We start from the raw sequence: 22,632 nt of genomic DNA, 5'->3' as shown, positions 1-22,632 counted from the left end.
CTCTTAACAGGTCGTTTCTTGTTTTTAACAATTTCAGAGGAATTTCTGTTTTTTCATGTTGGTTTTTCATAATCATTCATGGTTCTTGGGTGAGTCAAGAGCATCCTGTGAGACACTAAGTCTTGAGTAAAATAGCCTACGAAGAATCGTTAAGGAATTCAGATGTACGTCTATAGAGACTTCGTCTCCGTCCATATAGTCAGACTGCTTCAAACACATACTTATTAGGTATTAAAGTGCTTGCCTGCTCTGATACCAATTGAAAACACTGGGGGTGAAAAAATACACAACAAACTTTTTCGTAGGCAATATGTATATATGGACTAACTCAACACAACTCCGAGAGTTAAAAACTCAATCAAGGAAAATTTTTAGAGATATATCTCTTACTCTCTCTTGTTGTTAGAACGTTTACAGGACTGAATCCGTGGACCTAACTACAAAGAGAGTTCTTGGAAAGTACCAAAGACCAATATCTAAGGATCAATCAGGTCTTATCCAAAAAACAAGGTCGGTCCTATCTACTGTGATTGATTAACGCACAAATTATGATATTTTAATTATAATGATAAATAATATAATGAGGAAAAAATTTAACAAAGATACCGGAGGTTTTGTTAACGAGGAAACCGAAAATGCAGAAAAACCCCGAGACCTAGTTCAGATTGAACACCAAACTGTATTAAGCCGCTGCAGACACTAGCCTACTGCCAATTGACTTCGTTCTGGAATGTATTTGAGCTCGAACTCCGTCTCCCACTGATTCAGGTACAGTCGCGCTCCTTATGCCTCTTGAATCCCAGCAAGGATACGCGTAATTGATTCACTTAGACGGTCTCACACCAATTAAGAGTTGCTTCAACTCAATTGAAGTCTTTAAACCAAATCTGACTCCCATGGGTTAATCCTATGATTGATTTCCTGATTTACGATCTAAACAAATGATCATATCAAGCAAAATATCCAGGTGATGGAAATCGATAGCAACTTGACAAAAAGTCTGGCTATCCTCAAAATTCGGACTTATGCAACCCGAAGTGCATCCTAGATTATTATTCACCTCACAAGTATAAAACTCGCGGAATCAACAAAGTTTGAGACGAAGAGAACTTTGATGATTACTATCTATCTTGATTGTTGGAGCGAGCTCTACAAACAATCAAGATCAGGATACTCGAGTTATCAATATAAAAGATAACCAGACCTGGCTTCACGAATCCTAATGAAGTTTTTGTAGTTGCTAAACGCTAAAAGCGTTTATGGAGAGGACGACTCTAGACACAACTAGGACATGCCAAAAAGTAGTGCCGGGATTCAAAGATCCCAGTTTCCAAGAGTTCCATATAGACTTCAAAGCCTAAGTTGCTTTAGGTTTAATCTAAGATAGCTTTGGAACCAAGAAAACAATATTCACCGTTAGATGAAAGCTTTGAATATTATTCACATATACAAGATATACACTCCGGTTAGGTAAACTGTAACCGAACCATGTATAAAGACCATGTCCAACTTGGTTAGCCGAAACTAGCCGATTTGAACTTTAGAAGCTTAACACTCATTTTCATGTTCACTAAGACATTAATATTCAGTCACAATTATGTAATAAAATGAGTCTAGCGTTAATTAGCTAGAGAATTGATCAAAAGCAAATCATTTCATTGAAATAATTTAACTGCAATTGAATTATAATCGACATAGTTGGTAAATGTACAAGGTACAATTACTTGAGTTGTTCATGAGTCGGCTGAGCCACGGTACACAAACCAGTTTGCAAACTTATAAGCAATAACCGAGTTCCTGAGTTAACAAAACTTTTTTAATTCACGTACCGGTTTGCAAACTTAAGTGCAACTCAAAGTTCCAGAGTTGATAAAGCTTTTTCAGCTCACGTACCGATTTGCAAACTTAAGACTCTATCCGGTTCCGGATTTCACATAACATTTTCAGTTCACGTACCGTTTTGCGTAATAAACTAGTTCGAGAACACAGAACTGTATTGACTCGCATACCGGTTTTATTAACTTAACCCGGTACCCTTACCACATTTCCAAAATGGTTTGCATATAAATATGCATACCTACCCGGATTATGAAACAAATAGATTTTCCCATGATGTACATACGAATATGCATATCACACAAATCTTAAAGTCGATATATAGCTACTCTGTTACGTGTACAAGTACATGTAACACGACTTCAGACATATAACAGTTTTCTCAGTTTTTAAGACTGATAACTTTGCCTTGTATTCCGAATATAATAGTTCTATATTTCTCTAAATCAATTTGAAACATTCCTGAATAACATCAATGACACATATCATTGTTCCAGCCTATTTTCGAATGATGATTTGGTTCCGAACAATAAAGCTCTCCACCGAAATTTGATCAAGTATGAACAAATGTTCATTAAGCTTAGTCATTATATTTCGAGAAATTCGTAAACTAATTAATTAGTTCTTGACTCGAAATTCTTGTCTATGCAATCTAGTCTAATTAGTTAAGCGACAATCGTCTCAAGGATAGGAAGGTGAATATAATTTGAGAAATAGGTGGTTCACTCTCTTTTTGTTGATGAAATTCTCCAAAATCTTGGGTTGATCTTCGCCTTCAAATAGTAGAACTCAAATGATGAATGGATCGTTTCTCAACTACCTCTATCCTAGACTGAGACTTAACTAATTGTAGACTAGAAATCAAGATATAGTTTTGAGAACTAAGTTTGAAAACAAGATTGATATAACAATACTTGTGAGTTTGATCGAGCAATTTTCTAACGCGTATGCCATGTATTTGCCATTTGTTGGCCTTATATTTGCGTAATACATAAATTATCGTAAAAATACCATAAATCAATGATCTCGAAGATGTAATAAAAAACAACCACCAGTTGGATAGATGATTTTGTTCAAAGCATTTCAAATCCATTAATAATCTACTCTTTAAAGGGGTTAAGGGGGTGAACAATGAAGCATGTGTCATTCCCCTAAGTGACTGCGACCGTCAGATGGGCTAATCGAAGGGATTTGGTCGTTGTATCCTGAAATAGATCATGGTTCACCAAATATCCACAGTAATTTTGGTTAACCAAATAGTCACTGATTTTTGGATTTTTTTTTTTACTAGGAAAAAGTAATTCATTAAAAGAAAAGGAAATTACAATCAAGCATTATGAAAGCTTGGTGGTACATGCAGCCACTCACCCAAGTTTCTGGTAATTATACTGTATTTACATGAGATGTTAGCTACAATAGTCAAATTCCTCTTCAGAAATTCAACGCTAACATAATAAAACCCTTAAATAATGCAGACAGTCATCTGAAATAGTGATATTAAACCAGCACAACTGTTGTTATTAGAGTTCAAATAATAAAGCAGTAGCTTTGCATCACTGATGATACAAATTTTATGTTTGTTAAGAGATTGCATCACTTTACAGCTTTAAGAAGTGCATAACTCTCTGCCTCTCCAGCGTTTCTCGCTACTCCAGGATGATTTTGCATCATAAATCTAATACCTGCCAGATTAGTATCCTTATTGTCGTAGGAAGCATCACAATAGACTAAGACACATTCAATATGTAGCTCTCTTAAAATATCATTGAGGTTTCTAGGTTGATTACTCACCAGATTAATAGATGGAAGTGCAAAATTTAGATATTAGTCTTCAACCAGCTTGAGATCCATTATCGCGGTGCTCTGGTGATTCAAAGCTTTGTTCTGAAAGATGTGAAAACATCTTTCTCTCCATATAGACCAAGCAATTGTGAAAACCTCTAGGATGTTGTCCTTAAGATCAGGAACATAAAGCCATTGTATAATCCAACCTCTTATACTAAGGTTCATATTACAGTCTAGTGTAATAAGATCATTATAGGGTGCCGCAGACCAAACATATTTAACAAAAAAACAATGAAGGGAAATATGTTCAGCTAATTCACCTACCCCTAGATTACACATAAAACAAGTAAAATCATGATATTAATATCGGAAAATGGGTCATTTGTCCAAATATTTTTAAATCACGGTTTAAATGGACGGGTAAAAAATAGTTTGGGTGAAATGACCAAAAAAAAATAGTAATGATGAAACTGGTTTTATCCTAGCTTAAATTTAAAAAATAACAAGGATGAAACTGGATACATCCTGTGCAAATTAAAAATAAGAAAAAATATTTGAAAATGGGCACGATGAAACTGGTTACATCCTGCCTATTTTTACATTTTTGTCCATTTAAACAGTATCAAAATCTAACTGTCCATTTCACCCAGGAATTGTTGATTTTGATCTTTTTAACCAATTTTGTGTATTAATATCTACTAAGAAGCAACTTACATGACAAAATATTTTCATGACACTTCCATACAAAATCTGATCCGAACTTTAGGAAGAATATTTAACCCCCTCAAATCTTTATAGGTTGCGATATTATAATTAGGATTATTCATGAATGCAATTTGACTAGAAATGACCTTGTAAGCTGATTTTACTGAAAAATGACAAATATTTTTCCATAAGGACAATTAAGTCTATCTTGACCATGTTAACTTTCCAGGTATTAGTGTTTTTTTTACAAAATCAGAAACAGAGTAGTCTGGGAAATGTAACGAAACAACTTGGGTTGAATGCCATGGGAACAGAAATATCAATTTCAAAATTTGACACACGAAAAATAGTACAATTCCACCTATGTGCGAACTACGTGCATGCCCACTTGATCATTGTAGAGGCATCACTGATCGAGATAAAAAAAATAATTATTTAATTTAAACAATTCTGAGATCGGAGCATCTAGGATCCGGCAGGAAAAAACCCAACCGTTTCCATGGAAGAATCCAGACTATATACCACATAGCTAATGCGAATCTAATGATTTACAGCCGTTCAGCTGATTTTATCAATGGATAAGCTATTAATCCAACCGATATGTTTCAATGTCGATAAAAAAAAATTTCTTCTTTGATACATGGTATAGGTCCGGACCTGTCCCCTGGTAGATTTGAAGATACCGAGCCTATCCCCTCCCTGAATAGACCCAGCCCAATCCAATAATTTATATAGAGGAATTTTCACGAGATTTCCGGACTCTCAACTTTAGAACGGAAACTTGATCCACTGACTGCAAGTATGAGAATCGGGCCAACTAGGCTAGCCCCTGTTAGTTTGGTGTCTATAATATTGACACATGACATGGTCTGGTCTTCCGTGCTCGTTCATGATAAAGGAGAGAGAGAAAGGGTGTGTGAAGCCATTAACGACTAACCAGCTTCAAATATTTTTTTGATTCCCAAATTCAAAGGTTTACTCTGAACCCAGTAAATAGTGTCACAGATGACCTATACTCTGCAACAACTCTCTCCAATTTTTGCTTTAAATCCATCAAGGAAGAGAAGAAGTACCATCAGTTTTCAAATTCACTGCTCTTCTGAATTCAGTATAGAAGAAAAAGAAGGGTAATGTTATGTTATTATCCTAATGACAAAAAATTTCTCGAAGATTTTTTGCTCTCTGGTTTAAGTTAATGGGTTTTCTTATTACAGATTTGAAGAGCAATCCAATGTGGTATTGGTGGAGAGATATCGAAATGGTACAGCAAAAAGGTCAACTTACTTTCCTTTCTTTTAACTTCAATTATATTCAGAAATGAAATTAAAACCAGAAATAACTAAATTTATTATTGGAGATTAACTTGATATGGTTTTAGTTTCATCAGTTGTTAATCTCAATTAGTCAGTCATGCACGGATTGATCTTAGTAGAGTTATTGTCAGAAAAATGTTATACCAATCAATCACAAAAATGTATTGAGGCAGAAATAGTGTCTTGTTGACAGTTTGTTAAGACTTAAGACCTATTCCAATATTGTCTAGGTAGTGGGAGATTGCGTAGTTTATTAACGCCTGGGCAAGCTAGCTAAAGAGTGTTCTTTCTTTTGCAAGATATGAATTTAAGAAAATGAGTGTCACTGAAGCGCGGTTCAAATGGCTTATTGAGTATTGATAAGAGTCTTAATTTGTAAGTGTGTTAGTTTATGGAAACTTGAATTGTTCTGATTTTGTGTTGTTTGTCCTGCATTTTTGTGTGACCAAACCAGGTATGTTATAGATGGCAATTCAAAGGTACAGACATTTTTGGAGGAGCAGAAAGCAGTGACAAATGACTCTGAGTTCTCTTCCTCGTTCAACACAAAAGTATCGTGGCTTCCAGATGGTATTAAGGTTTTCGTTTTACCTTCAGGATTTCCAGGTAATCATTCTTTTGCCATCAGAAGTGAATACTGATTAAGACTTTCTGGTTTTCAAGTCGAATTGATTCTTTATGATTTCTTTGTCTTTATTTCACCCGATCAAACACAGGTTCGGTGTCGGATGATTACTTGGAGTACATGCTATTACAGCTCCCTACTAATATTACCGGATGGATTTGCAGCATATTGGTCACGTCAAGTCTGCTAAAGGTCTTCCTTCTATAACCAGCAGTAACTGGTTGATATGTCTTTGGGTGTAACTGTAGTAGCATTCAGGCAAACTGAATTTATCACATCGAAGACTTCTTCATCTATTTGAAACTTTTATCCTACGATAAATGATTATTAACGGCATAAATATACCAGGCTGTAGGTGTAGGATCCTTTTCTGGAACTAGTGCTGCTGCAACTGCCGCCGCAATCAGGTAATTTGTTATTCTGCTGAGTTTGTACAGTATTTGATTAAAAGAAATTTCATGTGTAATGGCATATATTAAAAAAGGTCTCTTTTATATCTTATATGACTTAATCACTAGAATGGAACTAGTTTAGTTTGACTAAGAATGCTGCTACATTTCTAGAAGAACCTCATCGGGTTTGGAGCTAATCTTTGCACTAACTCCAACAGATGGGTGTCAAAAGATGGTCTTGGCACTCTTGGGCGCTTTTTCATTGGTCTGGCAATCACCACAGGAAGCACTCAGAAATTAAAAGATTATGCCTTTATGTATTCAACCTGAGAACCATTATTGCTATCTTTTTACAGGCGGGCGGTTCGGAGATCTTTTTGATAATGACCCAAAACAGTGGCGTATGTATGCTGACTTCATCGGCAGTGCTGGAAGGTTCTCATAAACACTTGTTTTGCTTTGAGCTGAGAATCATATTTGTTTGGAAGTAATACCTACGAGTGACTATAAATGAAATCGTTATGCAGTATCTTTGACCTAACCACACCACTGTTTCCCGCATATTTCCTACCACTTGCCTCTCTTGGAAATCTAACCAAGGTAAAATATCACGATGAGCTTATAAAATCTGCCTGTTAAATCAATGTACCATTGAACGCATTTTAGCACACTGATGTTGTCTGTACTGATTGATTTATCAATCTAGAAAGATGAATTTATGAGTAGGTTCTGTGTTTATCTAAACAGGCTGTAGCTAGAGGATTGAGGGACCCTTCATTTCGGGTTGTCCAGAATCACTTTGCTGTCTCAGGAAACCTCGGAGAGGTTGCAGCAAAGGTATATCCTAGACTTGGTTCAATGCATGTCCACTACGTTTCTCTTCTAGGCCCATCTTGAACCTGATTTCTTCTAAAAATCAGCCTAAAATTAACTGGAACCCGGATATTGAAGATCTGGCCCTAGCCAGAGGTTCAAATTCCCCAGGGTAAATTTTCCTAGTCCATTCTCTGGATCTAGGGTAGGGGAAGTGGTTTATCCCCGACACCTTACCCCATAGTGGTTGCATTTCCCTACTTTTCGGCACTGGTATAGAATTCATCCATGTCCTAGTGCTTGCTCTTAGTCGCACCAGTTCTATACTGAGTTCTAATACACAATGGATGGTTGGAACCAGTGGACTAATCCACTGTATCAAGTATGTAGGGGTTGTCCTTTGTACACATTAACATATATGCGTCATGTTACATGGACAAATTAGATTCTTATCAAGGGCACACATAAAGGATAACTCCCAATTGCTTATACCCCTTCAGAATAATTCTCAATTGATTTCTTCGGGAAGAAGTTTGGGAAGTAACAGCACAGCTTATTGGTCTGGGTCTTGGAGTACTGGTTCTGGTATATATTAAGATTTTTCTCAAGTTTTTTCGATGTTTATGACTTATTTCTTGTCACTTTCATTTAGTAGCCTTATTCTTCGTGGGACGACTGATTGCAGGACTCACCTGGCATACAAACATCATACACTACATTGACGCTCACATGGTTGAGCATGCGCCTGCTGCACCTTTTGTTACGTTACCAATCTCTTTCAGTTCTTGTATTTAATACAGTAAGCAAGTCTTTGTCGAGTTTTTTATGTAGTAATTATGTTGACACCAGACCACCTTCCATCATGGGGTATTCTGGCTCGAGTCTCCATGCCATGTATGCCATCACACATGGGTAGATAACGTTTATCGCTTTTCCCTACTTTCTTGCAGATAAATCTCAAATGTGCCCGTATGCTTGTGAAATCACATGTTTTGCATTCTGTTGTTCCAGGTGATATTTCACCCTTCTCGGGCCTCACCAGTCTCTAGCTGTTTCCTTGTTTTTTGAGTGACTGCATCTGATTGAACATGTTGGATTCAGGGTATTTGGAGTGCAACAAGAAGGAAAATTTTTTATCCTGGCAAAAATTCTTAAAACCAAGCATTATTTTTGGTGTATCCTTGGAAGAAATAATTGACGGGGAAAGATCCTTCTCCAAGGTAAAGTTAGCGTCTTCCACACTATCGTCATTTATAGCTTATCAATTAAACACATCTCTTAAACATAGTCTTTGGCTTTGCTATCCTATAATCTCAACTATAACTCAAGCAGCTTTTATTTGAACTGGTAACTTTAGAGGAAGCTGCACGCATGGATTTCCATTTAGTTTGATATGTGCAAGTAACCTGAGATTAAGCTTAACATGTACTTCGGTGTTGATACAGGTGAAGGCACTTCTACAATTATATAAAAGAGAACAATATATCCTAGTTGTGAATCAGCAACTGCAGACAGAATTCCAAGTCTTTATTTCATTCAAGGTAGTAAAACTCTCATTTCACATGTGCTTCAACTGTGAAAAGTTTGGGTGAAGAAAAGGACATGACTAGTAAGTTATTGTAACCATGTGGCAGGTCAATGCGACAGGTTTATCAGTCTTGAGAAGCATATGGCAGACATATTGGTTATATGAACACTGGCAAGGAAGAGATTCCAAGAATGTATTTGATCAACTTCAGGAAAGCATGTCGAAGTTGGATGCAAGGTTTGATGATTTTCTTAAGCAGCTTGAGGAAGCTGGATGGGATGTCAAGCAGATAAAACTGAAAGTACCCACTGAAACTTTATTTGAAGAAATGCTTACCACATAGCAGACAGTGTAAATGGTGATGATTTTAACGATTTATTTTTTAAAGAAAATGGTGATGATTTTAATGATCTATATTCCAAGAAATGGATCTCCCTGAAGCCTCATCTAACAGAGAAAGGATGCTTCAAAAAGAGAAAGTAAAGCATGGAAAATACAAGACTGGAATTAGCGTTCAAGCCTTCAACCGTAATGACTGAGAAGTGTCACAAAGTGGCTGTAGTTTAGTGGTAAGAATTCCACGTTGTGGCCGTGGAGACCTGGGCTCGAATCCCAGCAGCCACACACTTAATTCTTTTTTACGTACGGCATATTTCTTCATCATGAAAGGAAAGAAGATATTTGCATGAAGCTCAAAATAGTTAGTAAACTAGATTGTTCCCTTTTTCATGTGACATTTTGTAATAATACCACTGTATAAATAACCTTCATATTTCTCTCTTTCTCATCACCGAAGAAACCAACTTTTCTGTACAGCAACTATTCAGATTGATCCATGGTTGCATCACCAAGCGGAAGCCACCGGCTTAGGGCAGTTTCTGTGGCGATTTTCATCTTTTTCTTCATGTACTGCTTCCTTTTGAGTAGTGGATTAATCACTATTCGAATAAGAAAAATCCCATTTACACTGTCTGCTATGTGGGAAATTCATTAATGTGACCTATCTACTTATTTTGATGATCCTGCTAAAGTATTTTGTTTTTCATGTGATATGGATTTAATTCTAATTTCAGTTTTGGTGGTTGACTATCTTTGGGTGAAGATGAGCATACCTAACTAACCTGAACATTTTCTGGGAAATATATCGTTAAAGTCTTGATCATCGAAAAGAGATGGTGGGAAATTCAAAAGAGTGCTTCAGGCTATATATATTTTTCCTTACTACTAATGTAGCCAATTTGGGATCCAAATTATGCCCGTCTCGAGAACATTCAACTCTTTTAATAGCTTAAATCCTAGGCTAATATGTCCAGGTGTAGTTCTATCACTGTTCTATCTTATCAAAAGAAAAGTTATGCCCATCTCTAATAGCATTTCGCTACTGCTATATATTGTTTTACACAATGGATTGTCGTGCATATAGTATGATTATTTTTTTGTTTTTATAGGAAACAAGCGTTATAGCATCTCACCACACGCTTTACAAATCTAAAGTCTCGACAGATAAAGTCTTGGATTCTGGTTCTTCACCGGGCTTAAAATTCCACTTCGAAAAACTAATCGTGAAGAAATGTTTAGCGATCTCTTAAAATTCACAATGATTTAATTATAGAAAATGTTGATGATTGTGCTAATTGACAATAGGCAATGGTCCTCATTGTGGTTTGCAAGTAACTTTTTGATTTTAGGTTTCACAATTTGTGTCTTCTTCTATTGATACTCTTTGTAATTTTAGAAATTTCTTTGTTTAGCTTTACTTTTATTTTGTTACATATTATGTGGGGTTTTCGCTCTTTGTCAGTTGTATTCGCCTGTACATGGTTTGTGTGCATTTTAATATATCCTCGTTGACCGATCAAAAAGAAAATAAAAAACAAATATTTGCTGCTTTATCGGTATAAGGAGTTGATGCGACTAGTTTTAGTAAACAAAAAAGGGTCTAACAAAACATAACAATCATCCGTGATGGAGCTACTAAACCAACACAGATTGTTATTTTTATTTTTCAAATAATCCATAAAAGATTTTGCATCATTGTGGAGGATGATGGAGCTCAAATTCTTGATTTCTTCCCACTTGATGGCTTCTAACACAACCAAACTTCCTGCCTCTTCTGAATTCCTTGCTACTCCTTAACTGTTTTACATCCCCTGTAGGTACCTACAAGAGAATTCGTAAAAGTACCAATGCACATCATGTTCGTTAGTCTATTTAAACTCAATGAGACTCTTCACGCGGTGTTGACCAAGACCTTTACAAGTTTCATATTACAAGATTGTTTTGCTTGAATCAAACACGACTTTCATTGGTGAAACACCGCCTCTAGCAGATGGTGTTCATGTTGCATCTTAAATTGCAAAATAACCACATCCGTAGTTTGTCAAATTCCTACGTATATTTTGGAGATATCTTTTATTTAAGTTTTTTGTTATTTTCACGCACAAGGACGTTGATGTTGTTAGAGTATTGCTCGGTCAAACTCACATATTTTTGGCAGGTCAAGCTTGTTGTCAATTTTAGCTGATGAAAACTAAGTCTTGATTTATAGTTTACTAAAGTCAGTCTCCGACTAGGATTAGAGCACGATAGTTATGTATCAGATATCAGTAATCGACCTTGAAGAATTTGACACTGAAAACGGTGTTAAAGAAAACTTCATCAACAAAGGTATGTGAAGAGTGACTATCGTATTTGCTCATATTATCTATCATTCTATCTACTGAGACATCTAGTACGACTTTAGTATTTTAATGAACATTGCAAAAAATATTGCAAGTTATAACGAGTAGCCAAGTTAGTTCTTAAAGTTCACAAACTTTTTCGCCAGTTTACGAACTTGAACTTGTAAAAATAATGAATTGATTTTTAGTATCTCAATTAACTCATGTACATGACTGAACTGGTCAGTTCGCGCGAACTAATCAATTTTGAGATAGTACTGGACACTATTTATTTCAGCAAAATCGAACTAATTGCTCGATTCGTGAACTAGTTGGTTCTTGATGTTTCATATGCACTTTTATTTTCAAGTATACAGACTATTCTTCAAAGTTCGTGAACTTGTCAATATTAAAAACTCCAAAGTTACGAGACTACTTTTTAGTTCACAAACTGTTTTGAACTAAAATAATTGGTTGTAGAATTACTTAACCATGGCTCTATGGCAAACCATATAGGGACTCTGGTTGCATACATATTTGTAATTCAAAGTAACTTCTCACATGTTTCATGTACAATATATATAGAGATGTTTCACTTACTTAGCCGTTTTATACGAGGAAATAGTCCACGAAATTAGGTTTGTTTGTAAGCTACCAAAGTTGTTCACCAATATAAATAGAGGACTTCATGCACACTAGAAACTGAATCTTGTCACTTTTGTTTCCTAGTTATTGACTAGAGTCTTCCTATGAAAACATAGACTTCCTCTAAGAAACATGATTATCTTACGACTTTGAAAGACATCGTTCGTGAAGCCCGATCAGGCTATCTTTTACCAGATAGTTCATGTTATCCGGATTTTGTTCTTATTAATCTTTTAAGTTCTCGAAACTTTAGTTAGGAACTTTATTAATATAAACCACAAAGTACTATTCGTCTTAGACTTTGTGATTCCACAAAAATAGATATCTAAATCACCTCTGGTTAATTTCTTTAGATTGTTCTTGTGAGGTAAAATTAATTAGCCATCTCTATAACTTTTTGAAAAGAGTAAGTTCAACCCAATCTTAGAGTTTGCTTCATATTTTTTTCCTTGATGGTCCCTCATATAACATATTGATTTCCATACCTTGATTGAATATTTTTTTTTGAAGGAAATCAGATAGGCTTCCTATTAGAGATAAAATAGTCATGAAAGTCCTTACTTACGATGGAGAAATTCATATGCATGTAAAGGACGTTATCTAGGGGAATCGTGTTGCATAGGATCTTGCAAGATCCAAGAGACGTTAAGGAGCGCAACTGAAGCTGAATTTCTCATAGGGTCTATTCGATCTCAATTACATCTCAGTCTGTAGTCTGATAGTAGGCTAGTGTCTGTAGTGGCGTAATATAGTGTGGTGCTCAAGTTCTGGACTAGGTCCTGAGGTTTTTCTTCTTTGCAGTTTTCTTTGTTAACAAAAATTTGGTGTCTTTGGTTATTTATTTTCCGCATCATATTGTTTATCTTTAAAATTGAAATATCAGAAGTAGTAAGTTAAATAACTTAGACAGTTTTTAAGCCTAAAAGAATATATTGATCCCATGAGATTTATTATTGGGAATTCATATCTTAAAAGACATATTACAAGACTTGTCTTGTTGGAATTTGTTTCGTGTTACAGTTCGGGTAAACACTAGGTTATTACTTGGATATTGATTTATGGGATCGTCCAAGTTAAACTTGTCTCTATATAATCAGGTATCACATCTTTACCATTGACATGTGCTACTGGTTGTGATAAGTTTGTCCATACAAATTTCCGAATTAAAATTTGATGGTGTACTTGGTACCTCCTCTTTATTAGTTTCCATTAAAATTCTTACTTATTGCATTATATCAAATATGTTTATTTATATGACCCTAATTTTTTAAAGAATTGTTTCTATAAATGGGTACATTATTTATATGTCCCTACTTTTGACACCCAATAAATATATCCTTACACAACAATAAATATGTCCCTACTTTTTAATAACCCTATCCATTTAAAATTAGATTACCTTAATACCCTCACCCATATAATATTTTTTATTTATTTCAAAATGGAACAAATTTCTTCATCTACCACCTCACCACCACCACTAGCATCACCACCAGCAACATTCAACTATCATTCCACCACCACCTACCAACTACCACCACCACTAATATTTCACCGCCACTGCTTCACCACCACTATTACACCACCAACAGTCCTCCACCACCACTAGTCCGCCGCCACCGCCACCACTGGTTCAGATATTTTTGGATCAACAACAGTAGTTGATCCAAATAAAAATAGAACCAACAGTAGAAGTTGATCCAATTTAGGGGATCAACAATGGTAGTTGATCCAAAAAAGAAAGCATCAACAGTAGAAGTTGATCCATGTAAATGGAGTGAACTTGGCGCAAGTCGAACACGCATCATCTGACATGGAGTCAGTCATGCTACCGTTGCACCACAAGTTCAACATTGGAAGAAAATTACATGATTTAAGCTACAAGCATGATTTAAACTACAAGAATGATTACACTTATCCAAAGGAAATATTGTCAACAATAGGAGTTGAAAGGATCAACAACAGTAGTTGATCCCATAAAAAATTGGGTCAACAACAATAGTTGATCCCATAAAAAATTGGGTCAACAACCGTAGTTGATCCCATAAAAATTGGGTCAACAACAACAATTTATCATCACATGTAGCTTCATAAACAACAACAACTTCAACACCATTAACTCGAATCATTCATTATCAACACCGGTGCATATCCAGCCATTTAGCCATAAATCCCAAGACATCACCACAACAAACTCCACAAAATTCCGACTCTTATTTCTAAAAGACTTCCATCAGATTTACTATTATTTGACATGTTTATAACACCATAAATCACAAAATTTGGAACCATTAAGTGTACAAGAATAATATCAGATATGAGTTCAACAAATGTAAACTAATAGTCTATTAAGAAGTAGTTATGCCCAAGTGACAACTCAAACTAATAATCTATATGGGATCCAGAACTATTTTGCAACCAAGTGAGCAACTGTATAATCCGATTGTAACTACTCAAGGATCAAATGACAAACCTTGAAGACTGGAGCTGATATCAGTTGTGACCAACTTTACAAGCCTAGTTGTTTCGTCCAGAGAAGTTTGTACCGAAGATGACTTGTTAACAATAGCCACCCCTTTATATAGCTTGGTAGATTTCTCAATTGACACTAGTGCCACCTTGTTACGACTTTCAGATACGTAAACTTTGCTACAACCAAACATCAACTTCAACATTCCTCTTGTTTCCAACTCCACGAACTATAGAAAATAACAAAAAGGTATTAACAAGAAAAATCAGCATAATAATTCTTTAAAGATCACATTTTAGTCCAAGTAAAAGTTAAATATAAGTTGCTATTTCACAGACCACAATAATAATGAAAAAAATAAATTGTGTAATAGCATTGACATTAATCACATCAAACAACATAAACTGGTAGATTAAAATTCATAATTTTTGATCACATACACAAATTCAACAAGTGAAGAAAGAAATCAATACGAAATTATGAAAAAAAGCTACAGGTAAGGTAGATTAAGAAACAAAACAGAGTTTAGTTGATTAATCTTAATTCTTAATATAATCATCAATCTTAACTTAATATTCCATTAATTTGATCAAAAATCTTACATATATACATATATATATTCCTGGATCTTCAATATTGCCAGACAACAAAATCCTAAAACCAAATCTCAATGTCGTTAGATCTGATTTTGAAAATTAGTCTTCAAAATCCTGAATTAGTTGGCAACGACGAAGGTGGTGATAGTTGCAGGGTCGGTTACGATGAAGATGGTGGTGGTAGGATTGGTTTTGTTTGATTTTGAATCACAAATCTCTCTCAATTTTAAATCTTATCAATCTCAAATCTAATTGGTTCTTGAATCTGTTATAAAGATGGAGACGATGACTAAAGAGGTGATGGTGGTGGTTAAGGTACTGGTAGTGTTGGTTGTGGTAGCGACGGAGATTGATGTGGTGGCGACGGAGATTGAGATGTTGTTGTTCGTGTTTTTATCAGAATTGAAGAAGTTGAAGTATATATCACATAAAGGTTAAAAATGGAAACTAAGGAAAAATATGATTTTAAATAAAATTTTAATTATGCCATCAGGGACATTTATAAAGTCTGTTAGGGATATTTATGTTGGCCCATCAGAAGGACGGACAATAATTCAATTTCCACTCTACAAATTAGGTTATTTTTTATTTTTTTTGGGTGTTCATGCCTACGACTGTGGTAGCAATCCTTATAAAAAGGAGGGTGATCGGCGTAGTTCTCATTTTTGAAAATATAGTTGTTGGAAAAAATATGACGGTTTTGTCAATCCACGTGACTTTAGCGATCATGGGATGGCCGCCCAACAAAATGATGACCTTAGCGATCATGGGATCGCCACTTGGCAAAAGATGACCTCTAGTGGCAATCCAGTGACCTTTAAGCCTTTTTTAAACGCTCGATAAAATTACTAACATTGCCTAACCTCATTTGTCAATCCCTGTGACTTTTTTAATTAAGTATTTCGTCAAAATTTCTTAAGAATTGGCCTCAGAGGTTGAAAGTAAAACCTCAATATTATTATTTCTTTTCATGTGACCTGGCAAATATTAATTGGGAGTATAATTATATCTTATCATTATTATAAATGCCACAATTTGAATCATATACAGAAGTGTTAGATTGACGAGGTTTTGCAGTTTCAAGTGAAGTATAGATTGACGATGCATGGTTTGTGGAGATCATCCATGTATCGTCAATCGAAGTTTACACAACACTGTCAAACCAAATCAATACAAGTTCGGTTAATAAAACACGCTTCAAAACAAATTAAAGGTCTTTCTTTTTCCGCGGTAATCACAGTGGTAAAATTTTTAGGTGATAATAACAAAGATCTACGTTCGAAACTCATCAGCATCATGGTCGAGATTTTTTATTTCTTTACCTAGTTATCTGAGTTCGTAGGTGGTAGATTTTCTTCTTTTTTTTTGTAATATGGATAAAGACAACTTAAACTATAAGCAAAGTTTTGTGCAAAAATAATATAGCTATCTAATGTATAGGTTGTCCGGTTCCTGCTCCGGATATTAGATATATCTACTTTGAGATATTTCTTATTGCAAATGGGAGGTGTTCCTTCCCAATTCAATATAGATTTTAGATTTATTTTTATAAATTTAAAACTGAGATATTTTGGCAACAAGCAGTATATTTTTAGTTTCTTCCAAAAGAAGCCATGTTTTGCTAAAAAAAATGAAAAAAAATCCTTTCAAAACATCTATAAGGTTCCTGCAATCTCATTCCGAGCTGGAATTCATCATCTTCTCCTTTGTAGTCATGGTGCTGCCTTTAGAAGCTCATAGCTTATGCTTCTCTTAATTGTCTACTAAAGATAGTCTTTCGCATGCTTCACCAAAGATACATGAACCATTTCAAAGTATTAGTGCAAAACCAGATGATCAATTTTTAGAGGTCCATATAGCGCATCTGCATTTATTTTAGAGTTTCATGGTTTCATTTCAAGCTATTTATGTTTATCCTTAATTATTGGTGGAGTCTGGTTGTTTATATTTTTGTTTTAGACTACTATGGCAGATGTCCGTGGATATCATATGAAACACAGTGTTTTGTTTCCCTTGAAAAACTCGCACACCTTTTTTTTATTCTATATAAACCACATTTTAGTTTTTGATGTTTTTTTGGTATTCAAGTTTTACAGATATCAACGAATCAGAAGATTAAAGCATATATGTACAAGGTTTGGATCCAACTACTGGAAAAATCTTGCAAATTCAACAAAAAAAAATTCCTAAAGTTTCATTATCATCACATCCAAAGGAACAAGATGATGTGCACTTGTGTTCGAGAAAAAATTGATGTGCACATGGAGCAGCAACATGATCGAGTTTGAGGTTCGTGGATAGCGACATGATCGAGTTCGAGGTTCGTAGATAGAAACATGATCGAGTTTGAGATAGGGATTTCTTAGACCCTTCAATTTTTATCCTTGCATCACATCGCAAGCACCAAAAGCCACGGCTTTCACGTGAGCATTTAAATCTTGATTTCGCAAGCATAAAATATCATTTTTCATGCGAGTATGAAAGACTTGCACCTTGGCAAGCATAAAGTCTCGTCTCTACCACGATCCCAACGCCCGATGTTGGTCCGCACAAAGTATCGTCTCGATCAGGAGCCCAACGCCCGACGTTGGTCCAAAGACTCGTACTCAACACAAGCGACATCCATCCTGGCCGAGCAACAAGCGTTATAGCTTTGTTACGTTTTGAGTAAATTCCCCAGCTGCAAGCACGCACGGTACATTCCTATCAAGACTCGACTATCTCTCGAGCATCAAGTCCACCACGTGGCAAAAAGTCTCGCCTAGCACGTGAGCAAATTTATTTCAAATTACCACAGTTGGGGGCATATTTTAATATCTTTACAAACGCTTGGGGGCGAGTTACAACATCAATGGTCGACACAGAAGGAAAAATAATCTTCTTAATCCCCAACAAGTTAGAGGTTAAGAGGGGGCGACATTTGTACCGTCAATAAAATTGATGGAGATCCCGTTAGCGCGTATAGAAGATTCCAGAAATCTTGTTTCCCAAGTTTCTTGCACATCAAGTTTACAACAGAATTAGGGTTACATAAACTATATAAATACATGTATCATAAACCCTAAGAAGACATGGAATCCTAGGTTAGCTAACCATACAATAACTGTTGTAATCTCATATTAATACAATACTATCCCTATAGGATTCCTCCGTGGATGTAGGAAACACTTGCCAAACCACGTTAAATCTTTGTCTCCTCTATTTATTTTCAATTCGTTTTCTAATCCTAGTTTCACATCATCATCACCAATCAATCGTGTTTAGTGCCTAAAATTAATTTAGGTACAAACTCTTGTAAATAGAGAAGGAGACCAGAAATAGGGAGAAGAAAAGAGATATTTCTTATTCATGTGTATCATAGACAAACATTAAATCCTCTATTTATAGGGATAGACACAAAGACATCCCAGTAATAAACGAGATTCATCCTAGATATTCTTAACATAATTACACGTTTATAACACTCCACCTGGTGACATTGTGTCTAAGCTTATTGCCTCGTTAAAACCTTGTCGGGAAATCCTGAATGGACAAAACCTGATCGAAGGGAAAAGAGTACAACTATGAGTAAACTTAGTACAAAGACGAACATGTATATGTTGCCTCATTTAAACCTTGACAAGGGAAATCTAGTGGGAAAAACCTTGATGAAGGAAAAAGAATACAACATGATAGTCCAGTAAAATACCTTTTTAATTTGATACTCCCCCTGATAAGTACTTTAGTTAAATCTTGTCTTTCAAATCTTCGAGTCGAGATTTTCCAATTTCGATAAACGAATTTCATGAATCTGGAGATAACAATGCTTTCGTGAGAAATTTTCCAGTTAATGAAGTCTTCTTTCGTGTTAGTCTTCTAATGGTAGTTTTCTAGAGTCTTTACGCTTCTTTATATGCATTTAGGACTTGCTTCTTGGATTCCTAGCTTCTCGAGGATGATTTGGTAAAGTCGTTGATGGAGTTTTTCTACAAAAGAGCCAAGATGTCGATATATTAATGTAAGTGAACAAAACGGTATTTGTGTTCATACCTTATGTGGTTCAGAAGAACATTCAAATTTTTTAGGAGATTATTATGTTGATTTGGTCCAACAAAATGACCTAGTCAATGGTGGGAATCCACCAAGTAATCGAAATTGATACAACTCCCCCTTGGATGACCACCATGTTGAATTAATTTTCTTCCCTAAAACCTTGCCAGTAAATCCCAATGGTATAAAATCTGGATGAAGGAAAAAGAGCACAATATCAACATTTTGAAACGTCAGTAAGATGTCGCCTCGTTAAAACCTTGTCAAGAAAACCACATGGGACAAAACCTTAAACGAAGGTAAAATAGTGCAACTTTTGACGTACTTATCGATGCTAACCCAACTATATGAGTTTTTCAAAAAAAAAACATCAAAATAATAACTCTAGTCTATCTTAAAGACGAGTTTATGCTAGCATAATTCTAACCGCAGATTTAAGAAATAAAAGAAAAATAGAATTTATGCTGCTTTTTGTGTTTTTAAGGACTCCTAAAGAGACCTATATAGTTGATATCATCAACTAATTAATCCGTATTTTTGGTTTCGTACCAAATTTCTAAAAACACATAAAGGATTGTTAAAACTGACAAAATCGAGTCAAGTGGCTGCTTGAATATAATTTGAATCGTTCAAGGATTAAAAATTTGAATATGTTCTTCGACCACGTTTCTTGTGTCAATGTAATATGAGTCCTTCAAAGACTACCACACCAAGTGCATTGTATAAACATAACAATTAATGAATCAATCCTTGGGTCTGAGAAAAAATGAAACCCTTAAATCGTTTTTACAACAAAAAATTTCCCGTATAACGCATTATGACTACACTAGCCTGTAATTAATAGGCTTGACATTTTTAAAGTGTTAAGTTTTGGATCCAAAAATTGCGATAATTGAGAAACTAATCCAATTTAATTTGGATTGCATGCCAACCAATCACACAGTCGATATTCCTCTGCAGAGGGGTTCAAGACCACCATTTATTTCTAGTAACCACTTTAAATGAATATTCGACACTTATTAGTTTATACGATCTCACACAACTTCCAGTGTATGCATACTTTGAAATATAAAATATTACTGGTACCAGCGCCAGCAGACATTATAATCTCCCCATTCCATTGAGGAGATATGAACTATAGGAATGTGGATCATGTTTTGATAGACTCAATTGGAGTATTATCTGTAGCCTCTTCTAAAATGCTACTTGTTGCTATATGTGATTGGATTTGCCATTCAACATGCAAACACTTATATAAAAGCAAAATGAGATATTTCACACCAATCATATAATGACAGCCTTTACCAATTTGATCTTGATGGGAGAGAAACTGATAAAATATTTAAGTTAATTAACACAATATTTTGATAGTGTATAATCTCCCCTGATTATGGCGGGAAATATTTTAATCTCATATACGAAAACAAATTTCGTAAAGTATTATCTGATTAATTCGAGGACATATACTTATAATAATTTCTGGATGTTAACAATATCAGTCGGATTATAGATAATAATGACTTCAATAGTCATAAGAAATTGTCCTAAAAATAAAATAAAATTTGTAATCTTTTTGACATACAAATTTGACATCAATCATGAAAATTTATTGGTTACAACCAAAAAGCATATAATATATGCACACAAATCTCCAAAATTTTCGTCACCTGCAAGACCGACGATACACACTTTCTTTATCAAAAGAAAGTCAAATTAAGATCAATATAGTCACTACAAGGACTAATAATTAATATTATCTAACAAAATGGGTGCGCACTCATTGATCTTTTATGTCCTAGCTGTTGATGGTGGTTTTTAGCTTACGGTAAAAATCGTAACATTGTACATCTGACATAACGTCACTATGACCATTAGCACATTTATTGAATAAATCAGCATGCCCACGTAAGAATTACCGGAGTACCATTTTTTTACATGGGTCATGTTCCACGAAAGAACCCTTAACACTGACTGACATCATCTATGTCAAACCCTAATTCTCATGCTACCGCGCCAAGGCATGCCAACCATGCCAGCCGCGCCACTGTGCCAATGGCAGACCATGGCAGCCACATCTCCGCGTCAAGGCATGCCAACCATGCCATCCGCACCACTGTGCCAATGGTATACCATGCCGGCCACATCTCCGCGCCAAGGCATGCCAACCACGCCAGCCACACCTTCGCGCCAAGGCACGCCAACCATGCCAGCCGCACCACATGTGCCAATGGCATGCCAACCACCGTGCCGCGACATACCATGCCGGCCTTCCCTATGCGGCTACCAAAATGAAGACGTGTGATGATCAACGACCACCTTTCCATATTAGATGCAAATCTTAGCCGTCCAAGGTCCTCAAACAAAGCATGGTAACCTTTAGCCCAAAACCCTAGTTTTGGCCACGCCAAACCGCGCCAAGCCATGCCATGTCACATGTGCCAATGGCATGCCAACCACCTTGTCGCGCCATACCATGCCGGCATTCCCTATGCGGCTACTAAAACGAAGGCGTGCGATGATCAACGGCCACCCTTCCATCTTAGATAAAAATATTAGCCGTCCAAGGTTTCCAAACAACGCATGGTAACCTTTGGCTAGAAACCCTAGTTTTGGCCACGCCAAACCGTGCCACGGCATGCCATGCCACACGTTCCAATGACATGCCAACCACCTTTCCGCGTTATACCATGCCGGCCTTCCCTATGCGGCTACCAAAACGAAGGCCTGCAACAACCAACGACCACTTTTTCATCTAAGATGCAGATCTTAGCCGTCCAAAGTTACCAGCTAACGCATGGCAACCTTTGCCCCTAGTTTGTTCGCGCCTAAACAAAGCCAGAACCCTAAATTTTGGCCGCTCCTAAACTAGGCCATATTAAATCCATACTGATAATGCTTTCATGCCATTGGCTACCAAAACGAAGGCCTGAAACAATCAACGGCCACTTTTTCATCTAAGATGCAGATCTTAGCCGTCCAAGGTTACCGGCTAACGCATGACAACCTTTGTCCCTAGTTTGGTCGTGCCTAAATAAAGCCAAAACCCTAACTTTTGGTCGCGCCTAAACTAGGCCATATTAAAGCCATACTGATCATGCTTTCATGCCACTGGCTACCAAACGAAGGGTTACAATAATCAATGGCTACCTTTCCTCTTAAGATGAAAAATCTCGACCGTCGAAGGTCACCACCGAGTCGGAAAGTCTCCCAAGCCCAACTTGCCAGACAACAACAA

General features: G+C 36.0%; 1 protein-coding gene and 1 non-coding gene across 3 annotated transcripts; both read left to right on the top strand.

The window, feature by feature from the left end:
• Window positions 1-5,201: 5,201 nt before the first annotated feature.
• LOC113323714 (protein root UVB sensitive 5-like) lies at window positions 5,202-10,042 on the top strand. Of its 2 annotated transcripts, XM_026572058.1 has the most exons (15): window positions 5,202-5,453; window positions 5,541-5,600; window positions 6,094-6,245; window positions 6,356-6,456; window positions 6,613-6,671; window positions 6,875-6,921; window positions 7,013-7,091; window positions 7,184-7,256; window positions 7,404-7,493; window positions 7,995-8,054; window positions 8,155-8,268; window positions 8,420-8,480; window positions 8,571-8,689; window positions 8,915-9,010; window positions 9,104-10,042. In XM_026572058.1, exons 1-15 carry the CDS (start codon window positions 5,332-5,334, stop codon window positions 9,338-9,340), a joined length of 1,470 nt encoding a protein of 489 aa, XP_026427843.1. In that variant the 5' UTR covers window positions 5,202-5,331; the 3' UTR covers window positions 9,341-10,042. The 2 variants fall into 2 exon arrangements, with proteins under 2 accessions (XP_026427843.1, XP_026427845.1); XM_026572060.1 differs by lacking the exon at window positions 7,995-8,054.
• On the top strand, window positions 9,550-9,621 carry TRNAH-GUG. The gene has a single exon. It is a non-coding gene; the product is annotated as a tRNA-His (tRNA).
• Window positions 10,043-22,632: the final 12,590 nt, after the last annotated feature.

Source organism: Papaver somniferum, chromosome 11, assembly GCF_003573695.1.
Source record: "Papaver somniferum cultivar HN1 chromosome 11, ASM357369v1, whole genome shotgun sequence".
In the NCBI taxonomy this organism is placed as follows: Eukaryota; Viridiplantae; Streptophyta; class Magnoliopsida; order Ranunculales; family Papaveraceae; genus Papaver; species Papaver somniferum.
Note: the sequence above shows the minus strand (reverse complement) of the source record. Positions and strands in the feature narration are given on the sequence as shown.

Coding starts and splice junctions, on each gene's coding strand:
- LOC113323714 (XM_026572058.1), top strand. CDS start 5,332: ATGACCTATACTCTGCAACAACTCTCTCCAATTTTTGCTTTAAATCCA. Junction 5,601..6,093: donor CGAAATGGTACAGCAAAAAG/GTCAACTTACTT, acceptor TGACCAAACCAG/GTATGTTATAGATGGCAATT. Junction 6,672..6,874: donor GCAACTGCCGCCGCAATCAG/GTAATTTGTTAT, acceptor TAACTCCAACAG/ATGGGTGTCAAAAGATGGTC.